This window comes from Pocillopora verrucosa, chromosome 7, assembly GCF_036669915.1.
Source record: "Pocillopora verrucosa isolate sample1 chromosome 7, ASM3666991v2, whole genome shotgun sequence".
NCBI classification, from domain to species: domain Eukaryota; kingdom Metazoa; phylum Cnidaria; class Anthozoa; order Scleractinia; family Pocilloporidae; genus Pocillopora; species Pocillopora verrucosa.
The window spans coordinates 9,871,450-9,888,888 of record NC_089318.1 but is presented as its reverse complement, the minus strand read 5'-3'; the positions used below and the strand labels follow the sequence as shown (position 1 = coordinate 9,888,888).

At 39.9% G+C, this 17,439-nt stretch overlaps 1 protein-coding gene and 2 pseudogenes across 1 annotated transcript; all 3 read right to left on the bottom strand.

Moving 5' to 3' along the window:
* Positions 1-1,680: 1,680 nt before the first annotated feature.
* On the bottom strand, positions 1,681-2,559 carry LOC136282706 (uncharacterized). Its single transcript, XM_066170424.1, has one exon. It carries the CDS (start codon positions 2,446-2,448, stop codon positions 1,768-1,770), a length of 681 nt encoding a protein of 226 aa, XP_066026521.1. The 5' UTR covers positions 2,449-2,559; the 3' UTR covers positions 1,681-1,767.
* Positions 2,560-6,199: 3,640 nt separating this feature from the next.
* Positions 6,200-7,100, bottom strand: LOC136282485 (uncharacterized; annotated as a pseudogene).
* A 5,649-nt stretch (positions 7,101-12,749) lies between these two features.
* LOC136282484 (uncharacterized) lies at positions 12,750-14,841 on the bottom strand (annotated as a pseudogene).
* Between the last annotated feature and the right edge of the window lie 2,598 nt (positions 14,842-17,439).

Below are 17,439 nucleotides of genomic sequence, written 5' to 3'. Positions count from 1 at the left end.
CACTTACCCGAGGAACTCATCACTGCCTTCGAGAACAGATCTGTTGATCCATTTCGCACTGATGAATGCCAAGAGAGACTAGCTCCTTTATTTGAGAAGGGTTTAAAATTGCCCCTGGCATGCAACGAAACTATCACGATACGGCACGATGTAGTGCAAGCGCTCTTTCCTGGTTTGCCATCAGACCTCCGTGGGTCTCTGTACCTCGCTAGTGAAGAGGAACTGATAGCAGCAGGCCTTGGTCCTTATCTGAAGAGGTGTTTAACAGTAACAGGCGGCGGATGTCGGGTTGACGCTCCAGTCAGCTTGGAGCTGTTTCTTGGCAAGTCGCTTTCCTTCGTAGATGAACAAAGCTGCAAAACAGCTCCCCGCCCGGTACAGAAAGTTCAGATCAAGTTTATGAAGAGTTATTTTGCCGGACGCATCCAGTGAGCCAAATGCTACTTTTACAAAAACGGCTTCTTTAGAAGCCACCAAACGGAATAAAAGTTTATGAGCAACAGTGGTATTCATTCATAGCTACACAATTACTTATTGATAAGTGGAGACAGCTTTTCCATATAACAAATTTATTAAATTTTTACAATTTTGGGTGCGGCTTCCATGTTGCCACTATGTTTGTGAACCTACGGAAAAAAAGACATTGGTTTTAATTCTTGACAGTCCAATTGTTTTCTCCAAATAAATTATTCTGATGTTGCGGGCATATTGGTAAGAAATTAGACCTAAGTGAAAAATTACTAACATCATGCCGCAAATTTGGGCTCAATTACAGACTTGAGAGAGCAGTGGAGATCGACGGAATCGCACCTACAATAGCTGCAACCAGTATTATCATTCATTTTGCATGAAATACGTTCTTCACGAATATTTAACACAAAATAGTCATTTACCGGTATTATGGTTCTCCAGAATTTCCTGAATGGCTGGCTGAAAGGCCACAAACTGGAGTGCCAGCAACACCATAAAGTCCCTGTTTAAAGTTTACAGTTCCAGAAATGACCACTAGAACAATAAACTTCAATTTTTTCTCTTTGAAGAGCATGAAATGAAATGAAAAATGAAAAATCCACAAGATACTAACCATCTCTGAAGGGGATCCATTTGTTGGGCGACCTAAAATCAGGGAAGATTAATAAGATTTAGTCCAAATTCACGCCATTTGCGAGTTTCAAAACGCGACATGCGAGATTTCTCTGTTTGATAAATTGCTATGAAAACAATGACTTGTTATTCATATTTATTAAAATAGATATGAATAAATTCTACTTACATCACCTGACTGGGCCAAGTGCCCTTCTAGGTATGCACCCAGCTCCTCTAAAAAGCTGGCAACTTGGCCATCAGTGAATGTGAGAAATTAAGAAAGTGAAGAATTTTTTACCGTTATTAACTCATCTTGAGATGACATGTCTCTCTCACTCAACGCGCGAAACAAGGGACTCAGAGACTCAGAGTTTATGAAGACTAACAACAATACCTCCACCAAGCGGTTGTTTGCTAAGATTGTCTGCGTGCGCTCATTTTACATCAGAAAGAAAATGGTGGCAACGGCGATTGAAATGTGGACATTCTCAACGTTTAGAAAGACTCTGGGAAAAAAGGTACGTCTTAATAATAATAATGACAATCTTTAATGAGGAAACTTTTTCACTAAAAAGTGGTTTACAAAAAGGACCTCGAAAATTAAAAATTAAAAATTTACAATGAATAAAAATGCTAAAAGATGCTACTAAAAACTAATGTATCTTATGTGTAATACAAAACTTAAATCAATGAATTAAAAATCTGACGCTTCAAAATATTTACATTATCAGAGGCTCGTATAGTTTTGTCCAGCGAGTTAAAATCACTTACAGCATGATAGCCAGTTCTTTGTTTGCCCCAGTTTCTTTTAACGGATGGAATTTTGAGGTTTGCTTTATTTCTTGTGTTGTAACTATGCTGTTCTTGCTGAGTGACTAATGTTAGTTCGTGATGCGTGAGACCATTAAGACATTTATATACATGTACACATCGGCGCTGGAAGCGCCTTTTTTCTAGTGTTAACCACTTCAGTGTAGTTAATGCATCAGACGCAGAGGAATACAGTGGTCGATCTAATATTATTTTAGCCGCCTTATTTTGAAGCACTTGCAAACTAGACATTAAAGTTACATTATGTTTGTCTCCCCAAACTAAATCAGCATACTCGAATAAGGGCATAACAAGGCTTTTATAAAAAAGGATGCGCGCCTTAAACGGTAACAAATGCTTAATGCGTCTAAGTAGGCCAAGCCTTTGATTAACTTTCCCTGCCATGTATTCGACATGATTTGTCCACGAAAAATCAGACGATATTAAGATTCCAAGATATTTAAAACAAGTAACATTGTTTATACAATGATCAAAGATTGAAACAGTTAGAGCTATTTTCCTCTGTAACTTCTTGTTACTGCCTATAAGCATGCATTTGGTTTTGTCCAGATTCAGTGTTAACTTATGTTCATTCAGCCATTTCGCCACAGCCAGGAGGTCTTGGTTGAGCTTTTCAGTCAGCTCCTGAGAGGAAGACCCATAGCAGTAGATCACCATGTCATCTGCATAAAGTGATGCTTGACAGGCATCTAGAACGCTTGGCAAATTGTTAATGTAGATGACAAATAGCAGAGGACCCAGAATACTTCCCTGAGGGACCCCATGGGTAACTGGTAATTCATCAGACAACTCATTCCCACAACATGTACGCTTCGAGCCCATCTTAATATTTAACTACTCATTTCGTTTTAAGGACGGTTATCAGGTGTTTTATATTTGAATTCGGGCCTAAGATAACTTGGATTCTCGTCAATTTACATGGTGCCTTTTTGCTAACTATAAAATTGGAGTTGAGAGAAAATGGAATAAAATATTTTTATTATAGGGGTGCTTCACCCACCACCCATTATGTTAGGCTTGGACAGAAACTCAGGAGAGGCCAATGATATAAACACAGGCTCATTCATTGGTCATTGCTTTCATGTATTTGGTGGCTCCTAAAGGAGCCGTTTTTGTTTTGAGTGTGAGTGACACAGGGTTACTCAGATCTGGGCTGTGTGTCTGAGCTCAATAAAGCATTTATTAAGTCTTGTTTTCTGGATTTGGGGTTCATTTTCTTCCCTGTTCTCTGCTCAAGCAGGGTAATGAGGTCACGAACTTTCTTCTTCTTGAGGACACTTACAGTCATTGGTTGTGGCGTTGGTGTTGCTGACAGAATTGAGGTTGAAATTCTGGCAACCTTTTTTGCAGCCTTCTGCTTGCCACCATCCATCCAATATGAGCTGTCCCTCTTTTCATATGGCTGTTTAGCTCTTTCTTCCTCTCTTAGCTCTTCTTTCCTTTTCTCCACCAGCAGCAGGTTTGTTGCAGCATCTCATCTGTTGATTTTACGGTGGAAATAGCGCCGCAAATCATCATTCTTCTCAACACCTGTTATTAAATGTCATGTTACTTTTCTTAATTGCAGGTCTGGCTTCTTACAACTTCCAACAATGCCAAATAATAAATTTATCTTGAGTATTGTTACAATGAATCTATAAAATAAAGTGAAGATACACACCTTGGCCACTAAACATTTTAAGGCTTCCATGGTTATGCAGCATTACTGGGACATGGTACACCAAGCTGTGCATATATGGGGTGATGATTATGGTCTGAGAATACCCAGGACCAGTGCCAGACATGTTCACCATCTGTTTTCCCCAACTCTGCCTGCAAGAGTAAGCAAATTTTTTTGTTACATAGTTATGAAAAACCTTGTTACTATAATGATATTAATATATGATCAGTCTTATGTTTTTATGTGTATTGTGTTATCTTACCTTGGTTTCAAATGCTGAAATGTCATCATCTGTCAAATTCTCTTTGTTTAAGATGTCTAGCAGCTCTCTGAAATTCTGAAATCACAGGCAAGCAAGATGATAAGTAAGTTTTTACATACTTGTAACAGGTCTATTATCGTAGCTTGAATTTATCAAGCAATTGAAAATGCTTGGATCTTTACACATATATATAATATGTATACTAGACTGTGTGCATCATCATATCTTAAAAGCTTTTACAGTTTTTTAAGCATTGTCTAGTTACCACCTCAATTTCAATACTAATTAGGCGGTGTGTGCGTGATTGTTTGCAGAGGCGGAGCTTAGCATACCTTGATATTCTCGTGGGGGTATCCAAAGGACAAATTTGGATAGAACACTACGATGCTGAGCAAACGTTTTCGAAATTCGCATTTTGCAACTACTTCCAAAGTTTGGAATCCCTTGAAAATTTCTATGACACTTTCTAGAATGTCAAATAAAAATAACCGTATGATAAAAGAGAAATCTAGCAATTGAGTGAAAATAAATTACGCCTGAAAGTGCGTTGAGATTGACTTCTTATACAAGTAGGATGCTAACATAGTCAATTTTCAAGGCAAATTTGCGACCTCTTCTGAAAGCGCAAGAACAAAGTGAGAATGATACACTGTTCGATTGAACTTTCTTCTTTAAAAGCCATATGGTAAAAGTAGCATTTGAAAAGTAGTTTATCCGTAAACGAAGAGAACGTAAGCCTTCCTCGACATTTTCAGCCCTTTTCCTTTATTGTTTGACAATCATTCTCTAATTAGCTTTTAAATTTAGCGCCAGCGTCTCAATGAAAGTCCCGGATATGTTGCTGAATTCTGGGCGATGTATATCCTACAAAGCTCTTAAGTAAACCAATGGTGTGCACTTTATCCGGTAAAGTGATGGATACACTGACACTATAAAACTTGCGCATCTCAGCCATCATTTGTAAATTTTTAACTAGAATCACATGATTATCTTTCCTGACTCTCATTAAAATGAATTTAGGTCAGTGTTGGTTTACTCAATGTTGAGCCTGCCTGTAAAATCTAGTTGAAATATACGGGAAGTGTACCTTAAGGTATCCATGGCTTTTTGTGTTACTCTATATCTGATGAGCACAATGGAGTGCAATCCAGGTGGCACTGCTTTCTCATCTGGGTCAAAATTTTAAATAATGAGATTACTGACAAAGTGATCGCTTTTAATTGGACAAATGTACAAAATTTGTCTCTTCAAAAAATACCATCACAACCTATTAGTTTATATGACAATTGTTTCAAGAGTGAACTGTGGTGTAACCTTCAGCTGGGGATGATTCAGGCAAACTTATCTAAAATCATTCTTACAAAACTTCATGCACTTACTCCGGGTGCATTGGTGCACATAAATGGCAGTACCAAGGGCACATCATTTGCTAGTATGAACTCAACAACTGAAGGTCATAGGCAGGTTCACATCTTGGTTCTAATGGCAGGATATCGGAGAATCAATTAGGTACATGTGTTCTTTGCATGACCAGATTAAGATAACCCATTTTAAATTTTTACTAGTAGAATTAAGTTATAAAGATATATGCTATATATAGAGCTATATATGCTATATATGAAGTCTTTTTTGTTCATTCGTAATAAATTGAAAATATCAAGCTCTATCAAAGGGAGTAAAGTAATAAAAGTATTTTGATATATGTTCCTTTTCAGGTAATAAATCCTATTAGCCTCATGTAATCACAAAAGACAATTTGTACTGAAGCTTTATTTTATGACATTTTTTTCTTCAAAGATTAGTTCATTTTCATTTCAGTTTTCATATTTTAAGCAAAAAAAATTGTCGTTCTGGTACTTCTCATTTATTATAAACATTTATGTAATAATAAAAAATGGTATATATGAAAATTTCGAATTAAATTGAAAAGTTATATTAATGTGATTGAGGCAAGATGAAGGAGCACTGATTTGGTAGAAAAATATTTCATTTTCATTTAATTTTTTTGCATTTGTGGTTAATGTTGTAAGCAAATAATTGTGTCTTTCCACAGGTTCTGAATTCATTGTTAAGAAGTATTAAATTTTGAGGTTTTACTATTTTATAATTGAGACAAAATTGGAAAATGGATTAACAACACTTGATAGAAAAAGTTCACTTCAAACAAGTTCAACAGTGACAACAATAAAACATCCATGTACTTGATGTTCACTTCAAACAAGTTCAACAGTAACAATAATAAAAGTTAAAAATCTTGGTACTTGATGTACAAAAACTTGTGTCTGAAAGTCGGCTGTTCTCTCTTTAACTGTCTCCTTTAAAAATTTTCACTATTTCTTTTACAGCATCAAACATAAGTTTTAACTTAAAAGATCTCTCTCTGCCTCCTTGTTGGCAAGGCACTTGAAAAGCTTGTGGTCTTTACTTTGACTCTCTTGTAAAAATTCCACAAGATTGCTGTTTGACTTAGCTGAGGCAGCCTTTGCTTTCTTTACAGCAGGCGCTTTTCCTTCGCTCCTTTTTTTGGTACGTTTTGGGTTCCTTTTAAGTTCTTTTTTAACTTCCTTTTTAACTCCTGTTCCAGGTCTGCATTTCTTTTGTAATCTGCTGGAATATTTCATTCAGGTAAAGTGTCAGATTCACCAACTGTAGTTGTGTTGGCATCTTCAGCCAAACCACGTTTGGCTTGGATCCCAAAACTTCATAGATCTCGTCGTAGTATTCAAACCATTCTCAGTTGTTGCCACTTTGGGAATTGTGGTCCTTTACTCATTTGTACTAGTCCTGAAGGTATTTAATGCACACCTTACACTGCGTACCAGTGCAGTAGCATGGTATTCCCTGGTCTTTAAAAGTGGAATTGAGCTTCTTTGCAATGGCGTCCCACTCAGTGCTGTTTCTTTTCTTGCTGATTGGGAAATTGTCCCTCCACAATTCAAGTAAATACCTTGTCTTCACGTCTGTCCAGTTGGAGCCATGGTTCCTCTTTGTAGCTTCTGGCTGTGGATTTTCTTCATTTTTTGTGCTTTCGCTTTTGCTGCTTGGGAGTGAGCTCATCGAGGGTGACGCATGTGGCATGGGAACTTGGTATGGAAGAACTCCTGGTTGCCTGTAATGCGGGAATTGATTCTGCATGTCAATGCTGTAAAACAGGTAAGACCCTGGACAAGGGACCTGAGCATCCAATGGGTTTGAAGGAACTGTAAAATGGCGAAAGAATTGGGAAGTGTTTTGCAATTCATCAGCCATGTTTATGAGCATACAAGGTTTGTTATGAAAGAACCACAAGATGAGCATCTGGAAAATAATTTTGCCAGATTGTTTGGTAGGCATCTGTCACTACATGCGATGTGATTGGCTGTGGTATTTGTTGGGACAAGTTAAACCATCCTACGAGGTAGTATAACTCTGCGTGAGTTTCCAGTTGTAAAGGTGAGAAAACCCATTGTTTTTCCTTGTGAAAAAAGTTGGCATTGTTAGCTCGCTAAACACGAGGCAAAGTGTTTTCACAGTGTTTCTGGACTTTTCTGACTTCATCAAACTAACATTGTCTTAATGAAAACAGAGCCATGGTGACATAGTTTTGAGATGAAACAGTAGCAATAACTACTGTCTGATTGATGGAATTCAACAGGCATTTGAATTCTGATTTCCAGTGACATACTGATATTTCTATCAAGTAATTGCCCAATTTGGATATTTTAAATTTCTGTGTACCCCAAAACTCTATAGTTTACAAACCTTGAGCCCTGTGCTGAGGATGCTATAATATTGAAATAGGGCTATAATGGAAGAAGCTGAAAATATCAACAGTAACATGATTTAATTTGGTAAGGTTTAAACCGGAGTAAAAATTACTGATTGGACTTCCTTTAAAGCATCAATATTTTGAAGTTGTGAACTTTAGTCTAACCTCTAAATGTTACCAAAAAATGCATTATTAAATGCATAGTTATAAAACACAGACATCTGATTTGTTTCTGGGAGAGGAGTACAAGATGTTGCATGAGGTAAAAATAAGGAATTACAGCAAGTATTTGCTGTTGGTATAAACAAATTCTTCACTTCTGTGATGTATTGTCTACTATGTGGACAAAGGTCTGAGTTTCAAATACCCCATTCATTTTTCTGGCAACAACACTTATGTCCTGAGATATTCCACATTTTGCAGACCAATCCGACTGGGTCTCTCTGTATTTGAGAAGCAGAAACCTCATCACCTAATGTAACAGTAACAGGCGGCAGATGTTGCATTGACGCTCCAGTCAACTTGAAGGTGCTTCTTGGAAAGTGGCTTTCCTTCCTAGATGAACAAGGCGGAAAAAACAGCTCCCCTTCCGGTAGAGAAAGTTCAGGTCAAGTTTATGAAGAGTTATTTCGCCGGACGCATCTAGTGAGCCAAATGCTGTTTTTATGAAAATGGCTTCTTTAGAAGCCATCAAATGGAATAAAAGTTTATGAGCAACAGTGGTATTCATTCATAGCACACAGTTACTTACTGATAAGTCAAGATGACTTTTCCAGATAAATTTATTTAATTTTTCCAATTTTTTCTGTGTCTCCCTCGACATAGACACTATGTCTATGAACCTACAGAAAAAAAATACATCCATTTTAATTCTTAACAGTCCAATTGTTTTCTCCAAATAAATTATTCTGATGTTGCAGGCAGATTGGGCAGAAATTAGACCCAAGTAAAAAATTACTAACATCATGCTACAACCTTGGGCTCAATTACAGACTAGAGAGGGCGGTGGAGATTGATGGAAAGCTGCAACTAATACTATTGTTCATTTTGCATGAAATACGTTTTTTAAGAAAACTTAACACAAAATAGTCATTTACCGGTATTATGGTTCTCCAGAATTTCCTGAATGGCTGGCTGAAAGGCCACAAACTGGAGTGCCAGCAACACCATTAAGTCTCTGTTTAAAGTTGACAGTTCAGAAATGACCACTAGAACAATAAAACTTCAATTTTTTTCTCTTTGAAGAGCATAAAATGAATTCAGAAGATAGTAAGCATCTCTCAAGGGGATCTATTTGTTGGCTGACCTAAAATTAGGGGAGATTGAGAAGATATAGTCCAAATTCACGCCATTTGTGAGTTTCAAAATGCAACGGAAGGAGATTTCTCTGTTTAAGAAATTGCTATGAAAATAATTGTTACGAGTGTCGATGTAGAGCAGGGTTGTTCCTAGACAAAACTCAGGATCGTCGGTAACAACAACAAACTGTTTTATTTCCACATAGTTGACTTCTTGTTTCTATAGCACTAAGCTTCCTCGCAAATCTCCCTCTCTGTTCGATGGAACTGTCGCTCTTATATACATAAAGTATAAGGATCTATAAACTTCTCTAAAGAACTACATTTAGTAGATTAACACGGTTTCTAAATTTGAACAATTGTGTAAGGAATAGAACGTTCCAGAATGTTCCTTTTACTAGAAGATCACGTCTAGATGACTTCGGGTTCTAGAATGTTGTGGGACTTTACTTGGACAATTTTTTGTAACATAGCCCCCTCTTTGAGAACAAATTTGTAAAATTTCTGCATTAAAACGAAAAATCGTCTATATAGATAAACAGCATATGATAGTCCATTAATCTCCTCATTCCGTTATATGACTTAGGTAGTCAGCTCCAACGTTTTCTGATCCCTTAATGGCTTCCACTTTCATGTTGTAGCTCTGTAAGAACATAGCCCACCGCATCAGACGATTGTTAGTGAACTTTGCACTGTTCATATACTTAAGAGGTTCGTTCTGTAGTACAAAGCGTACACCGTATAGATACATATGAAATCTCTTGATACCCCACACAACTGCCAGGCACTACTTCTCTATTGTAGAATAATTACGCTCGGCGTCACTCAACTTTCTACTTGCATAACAGATGGGAAACAACTTGCCCTCATGCTCTTGCATCAGAACTGCGCCAATCCCGTAGTCTGAAGCATCCGTCCTTAGAACAAAGGTCTTTTCAGGATCCGGTAGATGCAAGTCTGGATCACTGGTGAGAATAATCTTTATAGCTCCAGGCGTCGAAACAACGTCGGAAATGTTCCAAAGATACACAGGATTTAATGCGAGGACATCGAGCGAAATACTGATTCGAGACACCAAAGACCAACTATAATTGCAAACGTAGTTTATTCGTACTAATTGTGACTTGATGTCCAAAACCGTCAAACTAAAATACAATTAAAAAACCTAGTCTAAGCGATACTAAAGGACTGAAACTAAAAAACTATTTTATGACACGAAAACATATCAATTACACGAGCGCAAACACAGCTAACAATGCAACATTCGGTAACAGGAAAAGAAAACAAGGAAATCAATACAATAAGGTCGCTTACCGATTGTCCTCTCTGTAACGCCTGAATGAGTCGCAATGAACGCAGAAACACTCGCAATAAGCTCTCTTGTCTAAACTACCGCAAACGACAACGCACGAGGTCTGACATATGATATCGAAGCGTCACTAATACAAAAACAAAGACTAATACGTAACAGAAATAATACTTAACTCAACAACAATTACAATCTTAATAGTCTGATAAGCTTTCTCGTGGGCGTCACTCCACCCTACTTTACTTGGTTGACCCTTCCGCGTTAGGTCAGAAAGGGGAGCTGCGATAGCTGTGAAGTTGGGGATGAAATCTCGGTAATATCCTGCCAGTCCCATAAAGGATCGAACCTGCTTCTTGGTTGTTGGTCTTGGAGCTGATCTGATCTTGGCGACATTATCCTCATGCAGACCAATTAAGCCTGGCTGTAATTGGTGGCCAAGGAAATCGATGCTGGCAGCACCAAAGATACACTTACTTGGTCTAATTGTCATTCCAGCCCCAGCTAGGCATCTAAAAAGCTCTTGGAGAGTCTTAAGGTGCTCCTCCCATGTACAGGTGTGGACTAGGATATCATCCCAATAGAACTCAATATTCTTCATACCTTTGAGCAATTTTTTCATTTCTCGTTTCAGTGTAGCAGCGGAATTCACCATGCCAAAAGGCATCTTCAGGAACTCATATGATCCGTCTTGGGTAACGAAGGCCGTTTTTTGGAATGTCTGCTTCCGGTATTGTAACTTGCCAGTATCCTTTGCTCAAATCAATCTTCCAGAAGAACTTGTCTCCATTCAACTTCTGAAATAGGCCAATGGCTGTTGGCATTGGTTCGGGATTGAACACAGTTAGCTTGTTGAGCTTTTGGTAGTCCACGCACACTCTATTACTACCATCCTTTTCTTTACAAACACCACTGGCGATGCGTAGGGAGAGTTAGACTCTCTGATTACTCCCATCTTCATCATGTCATCTATATCTTTCTTGAGGGATTCCCTCATGCTGTACGGAACAGGGTATGGCTTTGACCTGACGGGCTCACTGGACGTGAGGTTGATATGATGCTGGACGAGGTTTGTGGTTCTGGGGGCGTCGGTGAACAAGTTTGAAAACTCTTGTGCCAAATCTAGGAATTCTGTATGCTCGGTGTCACTAAGACCATGGCCAGTCTTCACATCAGCGATTGATTCCTTCGCTACATATCCTCCAATCTCTAGGAAATCACTATCATCATCAATATCTGGGCTCAATTCTGGTTCGCAAGACTCACCATTGCAGGTAACGTTCGTCACCCTTCCCTCGGCAATCGCGGTCGCGGCCTTTTCACGCTCCTCTTCTTGCTCGATGTACTTCTTTAAGAGGTTAGCATGGTAGACCTTCAGCTTGTCTTTTATTTTCACTTTGTAATCGTTGGTGCCCACTACAGCACTAACTTCGTAGGGACCTTTCCATTGCATCAGCAACTTATTCCGATCAGTCAGCAGTAAAACAAGAACCTTATCTCCTGGCTGAAAGGTTCTCATTTTGGTCTTACGATCATAATAGTGTTTTCCCTTCTGCTGGGCTTTCTGTAACTCTTCATGGGCAATTTTCAAGGTGTCCTCTAGCTTTTCTCGTAACTCAAAGACATACTGGTAGCCATTCTTCACCTGCAGGGCTTTGACCTCTTTTGTCCACAGCTCTTTGAGGATGAACATGGGACCTCTTACAGCTCTCCCATAAAGAAGCTCAAAAGGAGAGAATCCGGTAGATTCCTGGGCTACTTCACGGTAGGCAAACAGGAGGGGATTGATGTAGCGGTGCCACTGTCTCGGCTGCTTGCTGCACAATCTCTTCAATGTGATCTTCAGAGTTCCGTTGAACTTCTCTGTCATCCATTACACATAGGATGGTAGGGGGTGGTGGTTAGCTGCTTAATACTCAAAAGGCGTGCAACTTCCTTCATACAATCAGACACAAACCGTGTGCCTAAGTCACTAAGGATATCTTCTGGAATTCCTAGGCGGCTGAAGATATCAACCAAGGCCTCAGCTACTGTTTCAGTGTCGATATTCTTCAATGGAACAGCTTCAGGATAGCGTGTAGCATAGTCCATGAGTGTAAGGATGTATCGGTGGCCTTCTTTGCTAGGTGGACTTATCGGACCAATGAGGTCAATGGCTACCCTTTTGAATGGCATATCAATCAGTGGCATCTTTTCTAGCGGCACCTTAGGTACCAACCCTTTATTCACCGTCTTCTGGCAAATATCACACGATTTGCAGCGTCTGGAAACGTCTCCTTGAATACCTGGCCAGTAGAATGCTTTCTGGATCTTGTCAGTGGTTTTCTTCACACCCATATGGCCTCCCATAACAGATTCATGAGCTACTTCCATGAGTTGACGTCGCAAAGGCATTGGTACCATCACTTGCCTTACCGGTTTACCGCCGCTCACCTCCTCCTTTCCCTTCACTTTAATATCTCTTTGGTGTCAGTACTTCTCCAGGCTTTTATCTTCGCGCTGTAATCTCACAAGCTCGTTTCTATCCACAATTGCACACTTTGGGCTGCTTGCAACTTTTAGCGGCTTGTGCTTTCCTTCCTTCTTAGCCTGACTCCTGGTGGTGACCGCACATGCCTCTTGCCAACTGGGGTCTGGTTGCCGATTATCAGATCATAGATCGCGTCAGGAAGGCACTGGACTTCAACTTCCCCAGAGAGGTAAGGGGTATCTATTGTGATTCGGGCAATTGGTACCTTCCGCACAGTATCGTTGATCAACAACATACAGTTAAAGTCACCTGTGTACTGTTCCTTCGAGACCAGCTCTTTTTTCACTACGATACCACTACATCCAGTATCTCTTAACACATAGACAGTTTAGTCGCCTATCTTTCCTTTAACAACTGGCATCTTGCTCCTCGCTCCGGATAAAGGTTGAACACAGGCGCTACTCAGTGAGGGGATTTTCTTACCACAGGCTAGAAGGAGTTGGTCACCCTCAATGAATGACTGAATATCTTCTGCCGTAGCTTGTGGTGGAGAAGACTGCACTAAACATCCAGCACTAACCTGGTTTCGCGGCATAGGCAAACCGTTTTTGCTTTGCCCTCTTGACTTTGGCACACCGGATTTACAATTTCTTGCTTCATGGCCATGCCTTCCACACAAATAGCATCTCCTGATAGGACAATTAGCAGACCTATGCCCTCGGCCATTACATCTGTAACAGTACAGTGGTGTTGTATCAGTTGGTGGCTTCTTGTTGTCATCCTTCTCCGGTGGTGCAGGTGCCTTGTTCCGCCCGGTACTAAATACGTGCTTCCCATGTGCCTCTAAGTACTGGTCAGCAATTTTCGCCATCTCTTCAAGGGTTTCAGGTGCATGTTCACACAAGTGAACAGTGAGTTCCTTAGGACATGAATTGATGAACTGCTCTTTAACAATCAAGTTCTTTAGTCCGTCAAAGCTCCTCTCCGTTTTTGATAGTTCAAGCCACCGAATTAGGTAGTAGACAATCAAACAATAAACTGGTCTGGACTCTCGTCAATCTCAGGCTTTGAGGTCCTATATTTACGCCTATAACCATCTTCTGTAAGGTCATACCTTCTCATAAGGGCTATCTTCATTTTGTCATAATCAGACGCCGCTTCTTATGACAGGCGGGAGTAAACCTCGAGAGCTCGGCCTGAGAGTAAAGCACTCAACTTGGTGGCCCATCCAGCTTTCTCCCATTTTGCAGTCACTGCAAATCTCTCGAATCGCTGGAGATAAGCATCCAAATTATCTTTTCCGTCCACGAAGGAAGGTAGTTTAGAAGCTTTCGCTCTGTCCTCGTAATTATTTGCCTGAGCTCTAGGCCAATGCTTGGTCTGTTCCAGCTCTATATGCTTCATTTCTAGCTCATGTCTTCTCTGAGCTTCTTCGGCTTCCACCTTTTGTCTGTGAAGCTCAGCCTCCACTTGAAGTTTTCTAATTTCGCGCTTTTGTCGTCGAGCTTTCCTCTCCTCATCTTGCCTTCTACGTCTCTCTTCCTTCTCTTCTTCTTCTCTTCTTCTTTTCTTCTTCTTTTCTTTGTTTCTCCTCACGTTCTTCCTCTCTACGTTTCTCCACTAATGAAAGCAACTCAGCTCCTTCCAGGCCAAATGTTTTTCCTAACTGTGGGCGACGCGAGGCCAAGGGGGTTGTACACTTTTGCTAAAGTCGCTAAGACTTCTCGTTTCCTTGCTGTGTGGCTGGTGTCCAAGTCTGTGGTCGGAAACTGTACTGCAATTGTATCTTCGTCCGTGTTCCATTTGACTCCTAACAGCTTGGATTCGTTTGGCTGAACTTGCAACTGTTGTTTAGCATAACTGTGTTCTTCATCAGACGAGTGTGGTGGGTCGTCTTCAAGCTGCGGTTCATTTAAATGCCATTTGTGCAGCTCAAATGTGGCATCTCGCATTATCTCCTCTGCTATCTTTTTTCGTTCCAGCGTTTGTTGTAAATTTTGACCACCAGTCAAGAGATCGTCAACGTAGAAGCTTCTGCGCAGGCGTTCTACTTCCTCTGGGTATTTCTTGGCCCACCTGTTTAGGTGGTATTTGAGGACTCCACCTAGGAGGAATGGCGATGGGGCGAGACCAAATAGTACTCTTGTTGCGGGCAAACCGGAGCTTAATTTTAGAACCATCTTTCTTGATGGCCTCTTTGACTTCGGGTATAGTGATTAAATATTCCAGAACATCGCAAACACTTCTACGGGCACCATCACCTTGCTTGGCCTGCATTAATTCAAAACCCCCAAAAAGTAATTAATAAGTATTTGACACAATCAGAAAAAATTGTTACAACATCATAAGAGACTAATCTCATACCCTGCAAAGATTAATCATAGGCTTAGTTAAATATGATTTAAAATTGTTTTCTTTGGCAAATGTGCTGACTGAATGTTTCTCACTTTCAGCAAAGCTTTTTGCCCTCACTGAAAGTCAATGCTTGTTGCCATAGCACCTTTGACACACACAAATGATCAAAATAAAATCTTGGATTGTTGTTGATAAATCAGCGTGAATGCCAGGAACACAAACCCGTATGCATAAGAAATTATATGGCTTCCACTTGTCATCCTGTTAAACTTACTGTGGGGAGCCACCTACATCGTACTATAATTATAATAATAATAGTCTTTCTTTATTCCATCATAAGATAAAACTACATATCTTATGTTACAATGAATTGAAAAAACTACAGAAATCTACATACATATTATGAATTAAAAAGTATATCATTACAATAAATGGAGCTTAAATATCAACCTATTTACAAATGTGTTCATAAAGCACTGTGTATTAATTTTCGGGCGCGCGCAGCCTTTTTTCCTGAGATTGTGTAGATATGTCTTTTGGACAGGAATGATATCTTTCAGGGGGTGGCAATCCGTTGATTTTAGTTTCTTCAAAATATTTCTGTCTTGTTTGTTTAAAAGGTTCTTGATAAAAACTGGAAATGAGATAAAACCGCGTTCATGACATCGGTCTAAAAATTTTTGTACAACCGTAAGATCGGACTCAGATGCCCCATAGACTGAAAGTGCATAGCTAAAATTAGCCAAAACAATCGATATAAAAAGATGATCAATCTCTGCCTGAGAGTAATGTTCCTTTCTCAATGTTCGTAGGACGTGTAAACACTTGTTTGCTTTGACAAGCTTAGTTCTTACATGCTCATCAAATTTTCCATCACTCTGTAAAGTTACTCCTAATAAAACGAAGCTATTACATTGGGGAATATTATTAATTGGAGAGTAGAGTACATTATGATTTTTCTTTCTAACAACCAGCTCTTTACATTTGCAAGGGTTGCAGACCATTCTATTGTCTTTACACCATGTTAAGAACTGTCCTACTAAGTCGGCAGACGGGTCACTATTCCTAGTGATAGGCGAAAGAATAGTGGAATCATCGGCATATTTAAAAAGCACAGGGCAACCATTAAAAAAAATCTCCAAATCGTTCAAAAATATATTAAAAAGATACGGTCCGCTAACACTACCTTGTGTGGTTCCTCTATTGACAAGTTTCCACTGTCCTAAAAAATTATAACTAACAACACGCTGTTGTCTTGCATAGAGGAAACTATGATACCAATTGATAATGTACGGATTTAGAGGTAGCTGTTTCAGTTTGGCAGACAAAATAGCATGGTTCACAAAATCGAAAGCCTTACTAAAGTCCATGGTAAAAATTCGCACTGCGCTATAGTCACTACTATCTAAATACTTGTATGTCTGGTGCTGGATAGCGAGCAAGGCATTTGTGCAACTACCCGCCTGTCTATATGCAAATTGGGTGTGGCTCAGGTTGCTCTCAATGACTGACTGTGCTTGTGTACGATACACGACCTTCTCAAACAACCGGGCAATAACGGGAGTAACATTAATACCACGGTAGTCCGAGTCCTCTATAGGCATATTCACTTTGGGGAGAGGGTTAACATTTGCCCTTTTCCAGGAGTCTGGCCATGTATGAGTAGACAGCGACAGATTCCAAACGTGAGTGACGATTGGTGTGAGTAGCTCAGCACAGTCTTTCCAGATCCAGTATGGGAGGTCGTCTGGTCCCGTTGCGGTTTTCTTTACATGAACTAAGGTATTCCAGACACACCGCTCAGATATTTTCGGGGGCTTTACACTGTCCGGGATATCCATATCACTAGGTCTAACGTAAGTGTCATCATAGCACAGGTTGGCGAAGTAGTCGTTCAGACGAACTAGAGAGTTCTTGTCCAAATTTATCAACGATGACCTGCGACACTGCGATAGGGCGTCCACGCCCTTCCACCACTCACCGCTACTAAAAAGCTATAACTGCCTCGAGTGTAATATAAGTTTACCAACAAAATAATTTACCTCTGGAATTGGAATTACTTCGATTTCCTTATTTTGTGTCCTCCCTTCCTGCAATATTGTTGACAGTGGCGGGACGTGACTTTGGACACTTTCGGGGAGCGCCATCCTCAGTTCATGGTAGGCTTTATCGCTCACAAGCCCCTCATCCTTCGCCGCTAAAATTCTTTGGACAACCTCATGAGAGTAACCCTCGTCTTCGTGGTCATGTTGGCCGTCGCAAAGTGGGATCACCAGTTCGCGGTCACTTACGTCAAATTTAATCTGTGCGAAAAAAGAACAGAACATCTAAATGTGAAGCCTATTTGTACAGACGTCTCTAATTTTTTTTGGTTCCTGGGTTGCAGGGTTGGAAGAAAATGGAGACGTCTTCGCGCTGGAATA

Bases quoted from the DNA above. Each gene is read 5' to 3' on its own strand.
- LOC136282706 (XM_066170424.1), bottom strand. From the start codon at position 2,448: ATGCTTATAGGCAGTAACAAGAAGTTACAGAGGAAAATAGCTCTAACT.